The following is a 13543-nucleotide window of genomic DNA, read 5'->3' as shown; positions in this document are numbered from 1 at the left end:
TTGCGACTTCCAGAGTCTTCTCTTGCCACACCTGGTAGATACCCATGTGCCCTTCTAAGCCCAGCTGCGTCTTATCTGTGCTCTGCTTGCACACCCCCAGGGACGGGGAGCTCACCACCTCGCAGGGTACTCTGTTCCGTCCCGGATGGAGCTGTCATCTACCTCACTTCCTCCTTCCCTCCTTAAAGGTGAACTTGAGGGGTGGGGGGTGCGAGGGGCTGGAACCCCAGCTTTTAGGGGCTGAGGAAGCAGCTCTTTTCTCTTGGGGCCGTTTCCTGTGGGTGCCAGCCGCAGCTCTCACAGCATCTGCCTTCCGCTCGGGGCTGCTCTCAACCTTTCTGGTGAAACAGAGCCTTTTTTTTGGCTCAGCTCGCACCAGGTAGAAGGGCAGCTAGAACAAGCTTGCTGTCCACCCCCTGGCACCCTGGTCTTGGTACCGCTGCAGCACCTCATGTAAGCTCACCTCGGCCAAGAGCAGATTGTGTCTGCTGAGCCCCCACTGCAGGTTCCAGGCTCAGTGCTTTGCAAATACAATACTATTCCGCACTGAATCCAGTGGTTGCCAGTTTCCAGACGAGAAGGCTCAGAGAGGTGAAATGACTTGCCCAAGGCCACGTATTGAGCTGGATTGAAATCCACCTCCGTCTGACCTGGAGCTCAGCAATTCATCACTCTTCTGGGCTGTCCCTTTGTGCCCCCCCTGAACAGAATGTAACATGGCAGGAAGTTGAGACCTGTGTCTGAGCTAAAGCAAAGCAAAACAAAACAAAAACAAAACCAAAAAAACCCAAACCCACATAATCGGCAGGGGGGAAACAGGTGGTGGGTGTTTGGTTGCCTGTCAGCTGAGCATGAGTTAGTGCAGGGCCACCCAGAAAGCCTGTGTAAACTCACGCCATATTACTAGAGGTAGGGCAACCACTACAAGGAAGGAGATGGTCTTGTGATTCTCAATGTGGGCCGATGGTGCCTGGAGACTTGTGTGTAGAGGTGGGGAAGAGCAGAAGGCTTGCTGCAAGAACACGGACGTACAGAAGACTGAGTTCCCTTGGCTGGAAGTATTTAAATAGAGGCCGCATGGCACAGGACTCCCACATTGGATGGCGGAGGGCACAGGCAAGGTGACATCCAAGGTCCTTTCAAACTGCAGTTTTGTGGCTGGACTTCAACTGTCACCAGGGCCACAACACTCAGGCCCATAAGATTTGGATGGGGTTTGTTCATTCATCTGTCTATCTGTCTGTCCATCCATCTATCCACCATCCGTCTATCCATCATCCATCCATCCATCCATCCATCATCCATCTATCCATCCATCATCCATCCATCATCCATCCATCTATCCATCTATCATCCATCCATCATCCACCCATCATCCATCCATCTATCCATCATCCATCCATCATCCATCCATCTATCCATCCACCCATCATCCATCCATCTATCCATCCATCTATCCATCCATCCATCCATCCGTCCATGCATCCATCCATCTAACCATCCATCTATCCATCATCCATCCATCCATCCATCCATCTATCCATCAGCCATCTATCCATCCATCTATCCATGCATCCATCCATCCATCTATCCATCCATCCATCATCCATCCATCCATCCATCCATCCATCTTTCCATCCATCATCCATCCATCTATCCATCATCCATCCATCCATCCATCCATCCATCATCCATCCATCTATCCATCTTCATCCATCCATCCATCCATCCATCCATCTATCCATCCATCTATCCATTTTTCCATCATCCATCCATCCGTCCATCATCCATCCATCATCCATCCATCTATCCATCCACCCATCCATTGATCATCTATCCATTATCCATCCATCGATCATCTATCCATTATCCATCCATCTATCGATCATCTATCCATTATCCATCCATCTATCCATCCATGTATCCATCCATCCATCCATCCATCATCCATCCATCCATCATCCATCCATCTATCCATCATTCATCCATCCATCCATCCATCCATCTATCCATCCATCTATCCATTTTTCCATCATCCATCCATCCATCCATCATCCATCCATCATCCATCCATCCATCCATCCATCATCCATCCATCTATCCATCATCCATCCATCCATCATCCATCTATCCATCCATCATCCATCCATCCACCCATCCATCCATCATCCATCCATCATCCATCAATCTATCCATCCATCCATCCATCACCCATCTTTCATCCATCCATCTATCTATCCATCATCCATCCATCATCCATCCATCATCCATCCATCCATCCATCTATCCATCTATCCATCCATCTAACCATCCATCTATCCATCCATCATCCATCCATCATCCATCCATCTATCCATCATTCATCCATCCATCCATCCATCCATCCATCTATCCATCCATCCATCCATCCATTTTTCCATCATCCAACCATCATCCATCCATCATCCATCCATCTATCCATCCATCCATCGATCATCTATCCATTATCCATCCATCTATCCATCATCCATCTATCCATCCATGTATCCATCCATCCATCCATCATCCATCCATCATCCATCCATCTATCCATCCATCCATCATCCATCCATCCATCATCCATCTATCCATCCATCATCCATCCATCCATCCATCCATCCATCATCCATCCATCATCCATCCATCCACCCATCCACCCATCATCCATCCATCCATCCATCCATCCAATACAATAGCTAGAGCAGTGAGCAAGAGAGACACAAGCCTTCCCTGCCTGGAACCTTCAGTCCAGTGGGAATAATAGCAATAATAATAGCAAGCATAGGTGCTTCAAGTGAACTATTCCATCTGGCTCCACTGCAACCGTATGAAGCAGGCATTATTATCTCCAGTTTGCAGATGGAGAAATTGAGGGCACCTGGGGATTGGTATTGACAGGGCTCCCCAGGGATTCATGGATCAGGTGCTCCCAGGCCTGTGTTGAGAAGTCCAAGAGCTTGAAGCTTTATGATGCTCAGATGCCATGACTAAGATCCCGTAATGCCCAGAGCCTGTTATAAAAGAAGGTTCAGAAGAGGGGCCAGTCACTGGCGGGAGCCCTCAGAGCCTCCCTCCCCCACCCCCCGCCACCAACCTTGACCTTCAATAGTCATAGTTATTATTTTATCAAGAACCAGGCATGGTTCTAAGTGCTCTCCTGGGATGCTCTGACTTATTCCTCATGATAACCTTAGGTAGCTACTAGTGCTATCCTTATTTTACAGATGGGAAATTGAGGCACAGAGAGGCTGTGTAACTAGCCCAAGCTCACACAGCTGGGAAAAGGAAGGAGGAGGACTATGGGCTTGAGCCGTCTTATCTGTTTAGGCCACACTTTCATCCGGGATGCTCCACGGACCTGGCCTTCCGTCTCCTCCAGGAGCCTCCTCCCAGGCCCCTGACTGCCTGCCACCAGGGTGGGCGGGAGCAGGGGTGGGGGTGTGCGGGCCTCACTGATGGTCGCTCTGTCTGCCCGCAGATCATGAGTGTTTTGCTGTTCATCGAGCACTCCGTGGAAGTGGCCCACGGCAAGGCCTCCTGCAAGGTCTGGCAGAATGGCTACCTCAGGCTTGGTAGGTCCAGGGGACCCGGGAGGGGGAGGGGCCCTGGCGGCAGGTAGACGGGCTGGGGTTTGAGGCCCTGCCCCTTCCCTTCTGAGCCTCAGATCTTTCATCGGCAAAGGGAGATCTGTCTCCACCCAAGTCTCTAGGTGGGAGAGCAGAGAGGCTGGTGCTTCGTGAACATAACCAGCTCAGGAAGGTGATGGCAGGACTCTCCTGCCTCCCTCTGTCAATGGCTGCCCACCACCCTGGAATAAACTAGAACCTCCCCATGGTGGGATCCAGCCCCGGTGAACCTCTCCGGCTACACCTTGCAGCGTCCCTTTGCTCCCCGCTCCGGTGGTGCTGGCCACACCAAGCTCAGCCCCGTCTCAGCTCCTTGGACTCCTGGTCACTCCACTCACAGGCCACCTCCTCAGAAGGCTTCCCCGACCTCGCCCTGGGCCCGAGGGTGGCAGACTCAGGCCACCCTCCCACCCTGCATCCTGTGTTACCCGAAATGTTCTGTTTGCTGCCTTAGTAGTCCCCAAGACTGAGAACTGCAGGAGGCCAGGGCCTGGGCTTGCTCCTTCGCTGTCATAGCCACCACACCAGTGGCTCCCAAAATGTGGTCCCTGGAACCTGCATGGGGTTCCTGGGGGCACCTCTGGGCTGCTCACTGCTTTCCCTTGCCTTTCAGCCAACCTGATCTCCAGCTTCCTGCTCATCACCATGCTCTTTGTCATCAGCTTGAGTCTGCTGATCGGAGTGGTCAAGGTGAGGGCTTGGTGGGGGGAGGGGACAGGGGTCCGGACCTGGGGCCTGGCAAGGAACCCCGGATGCCCTCCTGCCCCCCTTCCTGTTCACACCCACTGAGTGGGCAGCACTGGCTGCCAACAGGGTGGGAGGTGGGTATTTTGGGTATTTTGGGAGGTGGGTGCCCCTGCACCCTAGAGATCGCCATGCTTCCTGACCGTTTGGAAAGTCTCGTTTCTGTACCAGACTCGTCAGGCTGGAGACGTTGGTTCCCCGTTAAAATGCACGCTCCATGGGTGGGGGCTTGCACACGGATGCTTTGGTTGTACTAGCTGATGACCCACATGCTCGTAAGCTGCCAATGCAAACAGGGAGTTTTGACAGGGGAAAGAGAAGGGTCATTTTGAGGCCTGGGGACAGAGGAGAAAGCAGCGGGTTTTGTCATCAGTGAGAGGAACCAGAACAGAGGCGGGGGTGGGGTGGGGTGTAGACGCCTCTGGCTCTGTTTCACCCAGCTAGCAGGAGAGAGAGAGAGAGGGAGAGAGAGAGACTGGGGCTCAGCCTCCTGTGAAGAGGAACCAGTCTGTCCCTCGGCCCCCAGGGGGCAGAAAGCCAGTGGTGCCTCACTACACAGGCACCAGAGCAGGACCCAGCAAGGGCGTCCCGGCACTCACAGGCCAGCAGCGGTGGGGCAGTGGATGGTTTGGGGCTGCTTTGGAACGCCTCCACTTTGCCTGAACTGCCACCATTCACTCCCTGAGCCAATGCCGCTCTTTCGGAAGCCCGGGACCCCAGGGAGTGATTTTACCCTGGGCAGGGCGGGTCGCGGGGCGCAAGTGGTCCAGCTAGAAAAGTGGATCGGGGCATCCGGAAGGTTCTGAGATGGAGTTTGGGTTGTTTTGGTGGCCTCCTGAGTGATTTTAGACAGCCACCCGAGAAACCACAAAACCACCCCTTCTGTGATTTTGTCCCCAACAGCGGGTTCGAATGCACTCATACTGGCCCCCTCAGTTTGAAGGAGAGGGAAGTCCTCTCTGATCCCTTCTCATCTGTGAAATGGGCACAAAGCCCTTCCTTGTTGGGTTCTTGAGAGCACGTTGAGTCAGACCCTGCCCCTGAAGGCCCTGGGGCACTTATCTCTGTAGATGGGGACTGTGCCCTGTGTCTCCTGGGACATCGAGACGCCTTGCATTCAGGGCCTGGGTCTTACCTTCTCCCCATCCCCAGAACCTCACTCCGGGGTGTGGGTCCACGAGGAACGACCTCAGCTGAGCCAGGAGGGGATGATTTGGGAGAGGGCCATACTACCCCGGGGAGGGAGCTGCCGGTGAGGGCGGGGGGTCCCTGGGGGCGTCGGGCTGCACAGGACACCCTGACCGTGCCGGGCCTGTCTTCCAGAACCGGGAGAAGTACCTGCTGCCCTTCTTGTCCCTGCAAATCATGGACTTCCTCCTCTGCTTGCTCACTCTGCTGGGCTCCTACATCGAGCTGCCCTCCTACCTCAAGTTTGCCTCCCGGAGCAGCAGGGTTGTGAGTACCCAGCCCTGACCCACGTCCCACAACCACCCCCCTTGCCTGGGGGAGGTGGTAGGGGCTCAGGCTGACGAGGGTGGGAGTCCCCGGGGCCCCTCCCTGGGTGATGAGCCCGAGCCCCGTCGGATCGCCCCAAGCCTCCTCCTCTGGAAAATGCTCCCGTGATGGCACATCATCAACAGTGTTATGGGCATTCAGGATGGGAGGTGTATCCGGGGCGCTCAGCGCCTTGCGGGCAATCAAATGCCAGCCACACGTGATGCTATATCACAGGGAAGGGCGCATGGCCATTTCAGTCCCCAGCCCCTGCTCTGTCCCTCCTTTGTGACCTAGCGGAAGGAAGGAGGCTAAAGACGATTCACGCCAACGATGAGGGCCAATGCTTGTGACGGAGGGTGCCGGTCCCTGACTCGGCGCCCCAAAAGTCACCTTCAGACTTTCCCTAACTGTTGTCCTGGAAGAGACTGGGTTGCTGGACCCGGGCTGGGCCGCGGGAGGCCCCCCGGGGCCTGCCACCAGCCCTTGGCGGGAATGTCTGAGAAACGGTCGTCCATTTCTTTCTGGGTGCTGTGGGCTGGACAGTCGTCAGCATCCTTGGCTGAGTGTCTCTCGGGCTGAGGGAGCACCGTGTGCCCCACAGCCCCGGGACCTCTGGGTTAGGGCCTCACTGCCGGTTTGTTTCCTTCCTCCCGCCTTTGCCCTCCCAAGGGTGCCCCCAAGGTCCCCCTGATGACCCTGCAGTTGCTGGATTTCTGCCTGAGCGTCCTGACACTCTGCAGCTCCTACATGGAAGTACCCACCTATCTCAACTTCAAGGCCATGAACCACATGGTGAGTCTGGGCTAGGGGGCGGCACCCATCACCGGCTCTGCGGCCTGGAGCAAGCTGCTTCCCCTCTCTGTGCCTCGGTGCTCAGGCTGGGCCCCCTTCCTAAGCGGGGCCTGGGAGGAGGACTCTTGGTGGGGGTGATTTCTCGAAGGAGAGCTCTCAGGACGTCGCTTGAAAAGGAGTCAGAGAAGCAGGGGAGGCAAAGGGAGAAGCCGGGAGGACGCGTGACTTTGGGGGCGGCCCCGCTCGATCCCAGAGGGAGCCCTGATGTGTGAATTGCACCGCAGAAATAATACTCGTTGTCTCTAGCGGTCTGACAAATTATCCCCAAACCTAGTGACGTGGAATGGCTAACCGTTGCTGTCTCACGCTGGGTCCGAGGGAGCGGACCCAGCTGGGTCGTTCACACTCAGGGTCTCTCGTGAGGTTACACCTGAGGTGGGGAGGGGGCCGCGGACGCCAAGGGCTTGACTAGATCTGGAGGGCCCACTCCCGACACGGCTTACTGGCGTGGCTGGGACGTACCTCCCAGAGCCCTCGCCCGGGAGCCCGTCCTCTGGAGAAGGGCATCGGCGTGGCCCCACCGCAGCTGGGGGCCGGGTGCTCCAGCCAGGAAAGAGCCAAGTGGGCGGGCTTGCTGAGCTCGCCTGTCGCCTGGGGCTGATGGTAGGTCGCGCCCCTGGCAGGGGTCGGGCAGGATGATGGCTGTGCCACGTCTGTGTCATTCCTCCACGTGTGGACGCTGGAAGAGTCCCTTGCGGGCAGAGGCGCTGACGTGGCCCCCAAATCTCTTGCAGAACTATCTCCCCAGCCAGGAGGGTATGGCTCACAGCCAGTTCATCAAGATGATGATCATTTTCTCCATCGCCTTCATCACTGTCCTCATCCTGAAGGTGAGAGGCACCGCCCCCCAGCTCTGGGAAGCGTGGGGAGCCGCTGCTGCCCTCCCTACTCTTGGCTCCTTACTCCAGCCCTCCCACACCAGCTCCTTGGACCCCACTTAGGATCCCCGGGGGCATCCCATTGAGAGGGAGGGGATCTGTGAAGACCCCCCCCCCACCATGTTCAGATGTCAAGGACTTAATGTGTAACCTGGAGAGAACCCTGATCCAGGGAAGGAGGAGTTGTTCGGTCTAGAATCAGATTCAGAAAGTCTTGGATGTGAGTCCCAGCTCTCCCCTTGCTAGCTGTGTAGCTGGTGTTCCAGCCACTTCTCTCTGGGCCTTGGGTCTCATCTGTGAAAGGGACGTAATTAATATTGCTTTGCCCCGTCACAGTTTTCTGTGATTCAAGCACCAAAATGTAGATGGGTCCTGAGGTCATGTTACTAGAGGTTGGGTGATGGGAGGGAGGGAGGGGAGTGGTTTTATTCTTCTCGGAGGTGGTCCGGTCCAGAGGATAAAGTCCCTCGTCGGGTCCCTTAGACCTTAGAGTTCTTAGAGAGATAAGAACTCTAGAGACTTCCTAGAGAGACAGGACAGACTGGAGTGTGTCAATAGCAGCATGACCAGGAGGGTGGGGATGTAAGAAAACTCTGCCATCTGAGAGAGTCAGGGAGACCAGGGCAATTCAGCTGAGAAGAGAGATGAGTCAAGGGAGACATGATCCCTGTCTTCAAATACCCGAAGGACCCTCATGGGGATTCCAGAGGCCAGCGCTGGAACCCGTGTCCCAAAGCCGCGGGGAGGCTGATGTCGACTCGGCAGAAGAAGGGGCTTTAAAGAGGGTTCTTTTCTGACTGTGACAAGATGAGCAGAAAGGAGGCAGTCAACTCACCACCCACCACCGCCCGGGGACCACGTCCGGATATCTGGGTGCATTTCCTTCCCGTCTTTCCGTGTGGGTGGCTGTCACCGGACGTCACTGTCTCCTTCAGTTGGAGGCCCCGAGCAATCTCTGGGGTCACCTAATGCCAGCCTGGAAATGGAACTTCACTCCTTCGAACCTTCCCTCTAAGGGCGAACCCAGCACAAGGGCTTTAGTGAGGTGCAGCGAGAACTTCCCGGAAGGCTTGGGGGAACCAGCGCGGGGGTTGACGTCATACATCAAGGCCACCACACAGCCCTGCCCCCCCCATCTCCCCTCCTCTTCTTTACCCCCTTGGGTGGGAGCTCTCTCTGCGTCCCACACGCTGCCTCACTGGCCACCCTCCACCTGCTTGGTTTCCCCAGGCCCCTCCTACTTCGTTCTTTTATAATTCATTTTATTTATTCCTGCGACCTCTAAGTCCTCATCGTGGGGTTCCGTAAAACAAGAGAGCTTCCTGAGACGGGACCCACTCTCCTTCCTTGGGGGGTGGTTTAGGGGCAGAGAGAGACCTATTGGCTATTGTTTCTTGAACAGGCCCTTGGGGGCTTCACTCCCCACCTTGGAAAATCCACCCCCCCCCTTCTTACATCAACTGCTAAGAGAAAACCGTTGCTGACGTCATCTGCCAGATGTATACATCTGTAGATATAGTTTTTTCTGCCTTTATAAACACAGGATGCTGTTTTGTAATCTGCTTTAACGATTGACATATCCTAAGCACTTTGGGAGAAAAGGTTTCCCACCACGGGCTCTGTCTCAAGAAGGACGGGGTCGTCTCAGGAGGTGGGGAGTTTCCCAGCTCGGGGGGTGGAGAAGAATGATTTGTAGGACCGTTGCCAGGGAGGCTGGAGGGGGACCCAGAAGCCCCCAGGAGCCCCCTTCTGCGCTTGGTCTGTGGGGGCAGTGAAAAGGACAGTGTGTGGAACGCTTGGGGCTGGCCGGTGAGGCACCCCTCAACCGGAACAAGGGCCTGAGCAGCAGAGGCCGGTTGCTACCTTCTGGGCTGAGCTGGGGCTTCCCGGGGAGTGCCCAGCATCTGTCCCAGGTGTGCTGGGTCAGCGAGAAGAAGGGCCGGCAAAGCGTAGCCTGACCCGGGCCTTTTTCCAGGTCTACATGTTCAAGTGCGTGTGGAGATGCTACAAGTTCATGAAGTACATGAACTCAGCCGAGGAGAGGAGCGGCTCCAAGATGCTCCAGAAGGTGAGCCTGGTGAGGGTAGGGGTGGGGGGTCATGTCCCAGCCCTGCCATACCTTGTATCATTTGGGGCAAGCCTCTCTCCCTCCCTGGGGTTCAGTTTCTCCACTGTGAGATGATTGGACCAGAAGAAATGGGAAGATCTCTTTTGGCCCTGATAGTCTAGGATGTTACTCATTCATGCATGCATTCAATATTTTCTGCCTCTTACTCTTTGGTGGCCTTATATCCAACCCTGGGGTGCAGAGAGGACTTAAGACGCCACCCTGTGCTGGGGGAGTGCATAGCCCAGAGTGAATGCAGATTCAGAGATCTGATTGCAACTCAGGGCGTAGCGTTGGGGGGGAAATGGGAGCATAGAGGAGGTACCTGGTCTCATCTGGGGTATCAGGGAAGACTTCCTGGAAGAGGTGACACTTGACCAAGTCTTAGACTGTCAGTTGATGCAAGTTAGCTGGGAAAGGGGAAGGGGCCTTCTAGGCAGAGGACTGAGGCGGTCTTAGAAGCAGCTGATTGGAGATGTGACGGGCAAAGTGCAGCTGGTTTAAACGTCTGGTGCCACTTTCCTCCTCTGTAAAACGGGGGTTGTATTAGCCAAGAGTCTGTTGGTCGCCAATGGCAGAAATCAACTCGGTCTGACTCAAGTGATAACAGGGAATTTATTGGCTCCCAGGACTTGAGCGTCCAGTGTAAGTCTGGCTCAGGCTGGCTGAGTTGTGACATCTGGTGAGATCTCATTCTCTCCGTCTCTGGACTGTCCTCTCCTCAGTGTTGGCTACGTTTTCAGGTAGCCCTGTCCTTGTGGTGGCAAAATGGCTGCCAAAATCCCTAGGTTGACATCCCACCCTCTCAGCAACCCCAGCAGAAAGTCCCAGGAGCACGCCTGATGGACCAGCTTGGGTCGCAAGCCTATCCCCAAACCAATGATGCTAGCCAGGGGGGAGGAGATTCTACTTTGCGTGGCCGCACCCAGGGCGCATGTCCTTGGATCTGAGGGGTGGGACCAACTCTTCTGAAAGCATGTGGACCGAGAACGTTTTCCCAGGGAAAATGGTGCATGGTTATCAGAACAAGGGGGTTTGAAGCTGAACAGGCAGAGGCCAGTCTGTCCCCTACAGGGATAGACACTGCCCCTGTCTCGTGCATGCAGTGTCAAGCATAGTAAGTACCCAAGGTCCTGGGTGGGCAAGGTGCTGGTCACCGTCATCGATTCTGCCAGAGGTGGGGGTTGGAGCCCCTTGACTCCAGGTTGGCATCCTGGGTCCTTCCGGCCAATCGTCAGCCCTTATCTCTCTGTCGCTCCCAGGCGGTCCTGCCGTCCTATGAGGAAGCCGTGTCTCTGCCATACAAGACCCCGGACGGGGACCCCGCACCACCCCCCTACTCGGAGGTGTGACGCCCGCCAGGCCCAGCCCTGGTGCTGGGAGGGGCGGAGCTGTCTCGCAAGCCGCTTCTTCGCTTTGGTGGCCCCTGCGGCCCCGGGGTGAGCCGCCCGGCTGACTTCAGGACAAACCGGCTTGTGTCCCCCTCGCTGGCCTGCTTGTCCCGTGGGGCCTGGGAGATGCTCACGACTGGGTCAACGCTGTCGGCGGAGTGACTCCCGAGTCCCTCAGAAATTCAGTCCAACGAACCTCGGCTCGTTTCCAGCTCCAGCACTTGTCCCACCTGTTCGTCATTCAAAGTTCGGGGGGTTTGGTTAAACAACTTGCAACTTGACCGCTTTCACCACGTGGCTGCCAAATCAAAATACGCCTCCCCATGCAGGGAAGTGGTTTGTCCAGACAGCAACAGCCATCGCGTTGGCTTTCAGGCCGTTGTCCGTTCACACAACAAACGATGCCGCCCAGTCATCGCCTCTTGGTCCCCCCCCCCCCCCCACCTCCACCAAGCACAGCCGTCCGATTTCTTCAGACGGCTTGTTTCAACAATTACGGTCCGCCGCCCATCAGTCAGTTTTAAACTAGGGACAGCATTCAACAATAACAATGACAAAAATCAAATTAGCCCCCAAACTATGCCATGCAATCGCCCCCGGCAACTGGTCGCCCACGCTGGTCCCTTGGGCGCCTCTGGGCGGCTGAGCGATCGTTAGCGCAAATGAACATTCAGGCACTTGCCAGACGTCACCCAGCAGCTACTTCCAGGAAATAACGGTCGTCTCGTCACGGAACCGTCCCGACACACAGTGGTTTTGCCGGAGAGTTGTCGTCACCAGCAGCTGGCCGCACGTGGTCACTATAGTCACACAGCGACTGCCAGTCCATTCCGCAGGCTGGCCCGTCCGTCACCAGGCTTGTGCTTAAGCAGAAATTTAGCCCCGACGCCAGGCGGGTCCGTTGGCTGGACTGAATCCGCAGGTTAGGCAGGCAGACTCTTTGTGGGCCCAGACCCTGCCACGGGCGCTCGTGTTGGTGATGGCAGAAGGGAAGGTTTTGGTCCCAACACCCCCTCTTTTTCCTGTTTCCGGGGTTCCTGAGGACGCTGACCCCAAGGCGGAGACAGGGCCATGGAGGCACGTTCTCTGGGGTCTGAGAGGGGGATACAGAGGCAGAGGGCTGTGCAGGAGGTTCCCTGCCAGCAGCCCCTTGGATAATTGCTTTGTGTGTGACGGGGAGGAAATTTCAATAAAGCAGCATCACGCTTCTCTTTGGCTGACCTGATTCTTTTTTTTTTTTTTTTATGTTTATTTATTTTTGAGAGAGAGAGAGGGAGAGGGAGAGAGCACAAGCGGGGGAGGGAGAGAGAGACAGAGAGAGAGAGAGAGAGAGACAGACGGGGGATCCGAAGCAGGCTCCGTGCTGATAACAGCGAGCCCTGCGTGGGGCTCGAACTCATGAACCGTGAGATCATGACCTGAGCCGAGGTCCGACGCTCAACCGACTGAGCCACCCAGGTCCCCCGATGTGATTCGTTAAAATGTGGTGTAGACAAGGGCTGGGAGTGCTTGACCCTGCACTGTTTCTGATCACAAGTCATGGACCGCATAAGTACCCTGATGTCTCCCCAGGTAAGGTGTGAACTCCACTCACCTGGAGAGTGCCTACTTGGAGTTAGATCCTGTGCTGAGAACCGGGGGTGACCGCAATGGGTCGGACTTGCCTCCAGTGACCCACAGTCTGGGGTGGGGGAAGACAGATCCATGATGATTATAATAGCCCACGGCCAACACCACGATGGGGGGAGTCCCAGAGACCCCTACAGTCAGCGAAGGCTTCTTGGAGGACCTCTCGCCCAGCGGGATTGGAAAGGCGGGCAGGCAGCAGTAAACAAAGAGGGGAAGGATGTGGAGGGCCCCCGCAGAGGTGGGGAGGGGAGGGGTGGGTGGGCTGGTGTGGCTGCACGTGGGGATGGGGGGCCTGGCCAGGTCGTGGGCCTGGATCGTGAAGACCCTTGGCAGTCGTTAGGGTCCTTTGACCGCAAGCCCACCCTGGCTCACTTTAGCCAAGAAGGGCATTTGCAGGAAGGAGATGGTCGCAAGGAACAGAAACCTTAGCGAACCAACTTAAGAAAAGAAAAGAAAAAAAGGTGGTTGTGATATTTCTTGGCTCACATAAACGACAAGTGCAGCGATTTCTGGCTTTGGGCATGGTCGGACCTAGGAATCAAATTTTTCAATGATCTCTGTCTCTCTCTCTCTCTACCTCTGGCCTTTATCCTCTGAGGCTGAGCTGCGGAGGGCCTGCCTGAGAGTGAAGTCAATAGAGAGCCTGGGGCAGCCTGAGTTGGGCTTGGTCACCGGTGCTGATCGAGCCTTGAATGTTGCACAAGGAGCGGGGGCTGATACCGGGACGAGGGAGTCCCCGGAGTGTTTGGACAGGGGTGTTGCGGGGTCGGGTTTGGGCTCTAGGAAGGATGAGAGCAGGTG

General features: G+C 55.9%; 1 protein-coding gene across 5 annotated transcripts in view; it reads left to right on the top strand.

The window, feature by feature from the left end:
* The window catches only part of LAPTM5 (lysosomal protein transmembrane 5), a 33254-nt gene extending 20930 nt beyond the window's left edge, over positions 1–12324 (top strand). For all 5 annotated transcript variants that reach the window (XM_030323813.1, XM_030323810.1, XM_030323815.1 and 2 more), the window contains 7 exons: positions 3497–3590; positions 4258–4334; positions 5712–5843; positions 6555–6677; positions 7472–7567; positions 9591–9683; positions 10985–12324. In XM_030323813.1, the coding sequence (XP_030179673.1) occupies positions 3497–3590; positions 4258–4334; positions 5712–5843; positions 6555–6677; positions 7472–7567; positions 9591–9683; positions 10985–11074 (705 nt within the window). In that variant the 3' untranslated portion in view covers positions 11075–12324. The remainder of the gene's footprint in view (positions 1–3496; positions 3591–4257; positions 4335–5711; positions 5844–6554; positions 6678–7471; positions 7568–9590; positions 9684–10984) is intronic.
* The last annotated feature ends 1219 nt before the right edge of the window (positions 12325–13543 follow it).

This window comes from Lynx canadensis, chromosome C1 (genome assembly GCF_007474595.2).
Source record: "Lynx canadensis isolate LIC74 chromosome C1, mLynCan4.pri.v2, whole genome shotgun sequence".
Lineage (NCBI taxonomy): Eukaryota > Metazoa > Chordata > Mammalia > Carnivora > Felidae > Lynx > Lynx canadensis.
The sequence above is the reverse complement of the archived record's forward strand: the minus strand, read 5'-3'. Positions and strand labels throughout refer to the sequence as shown.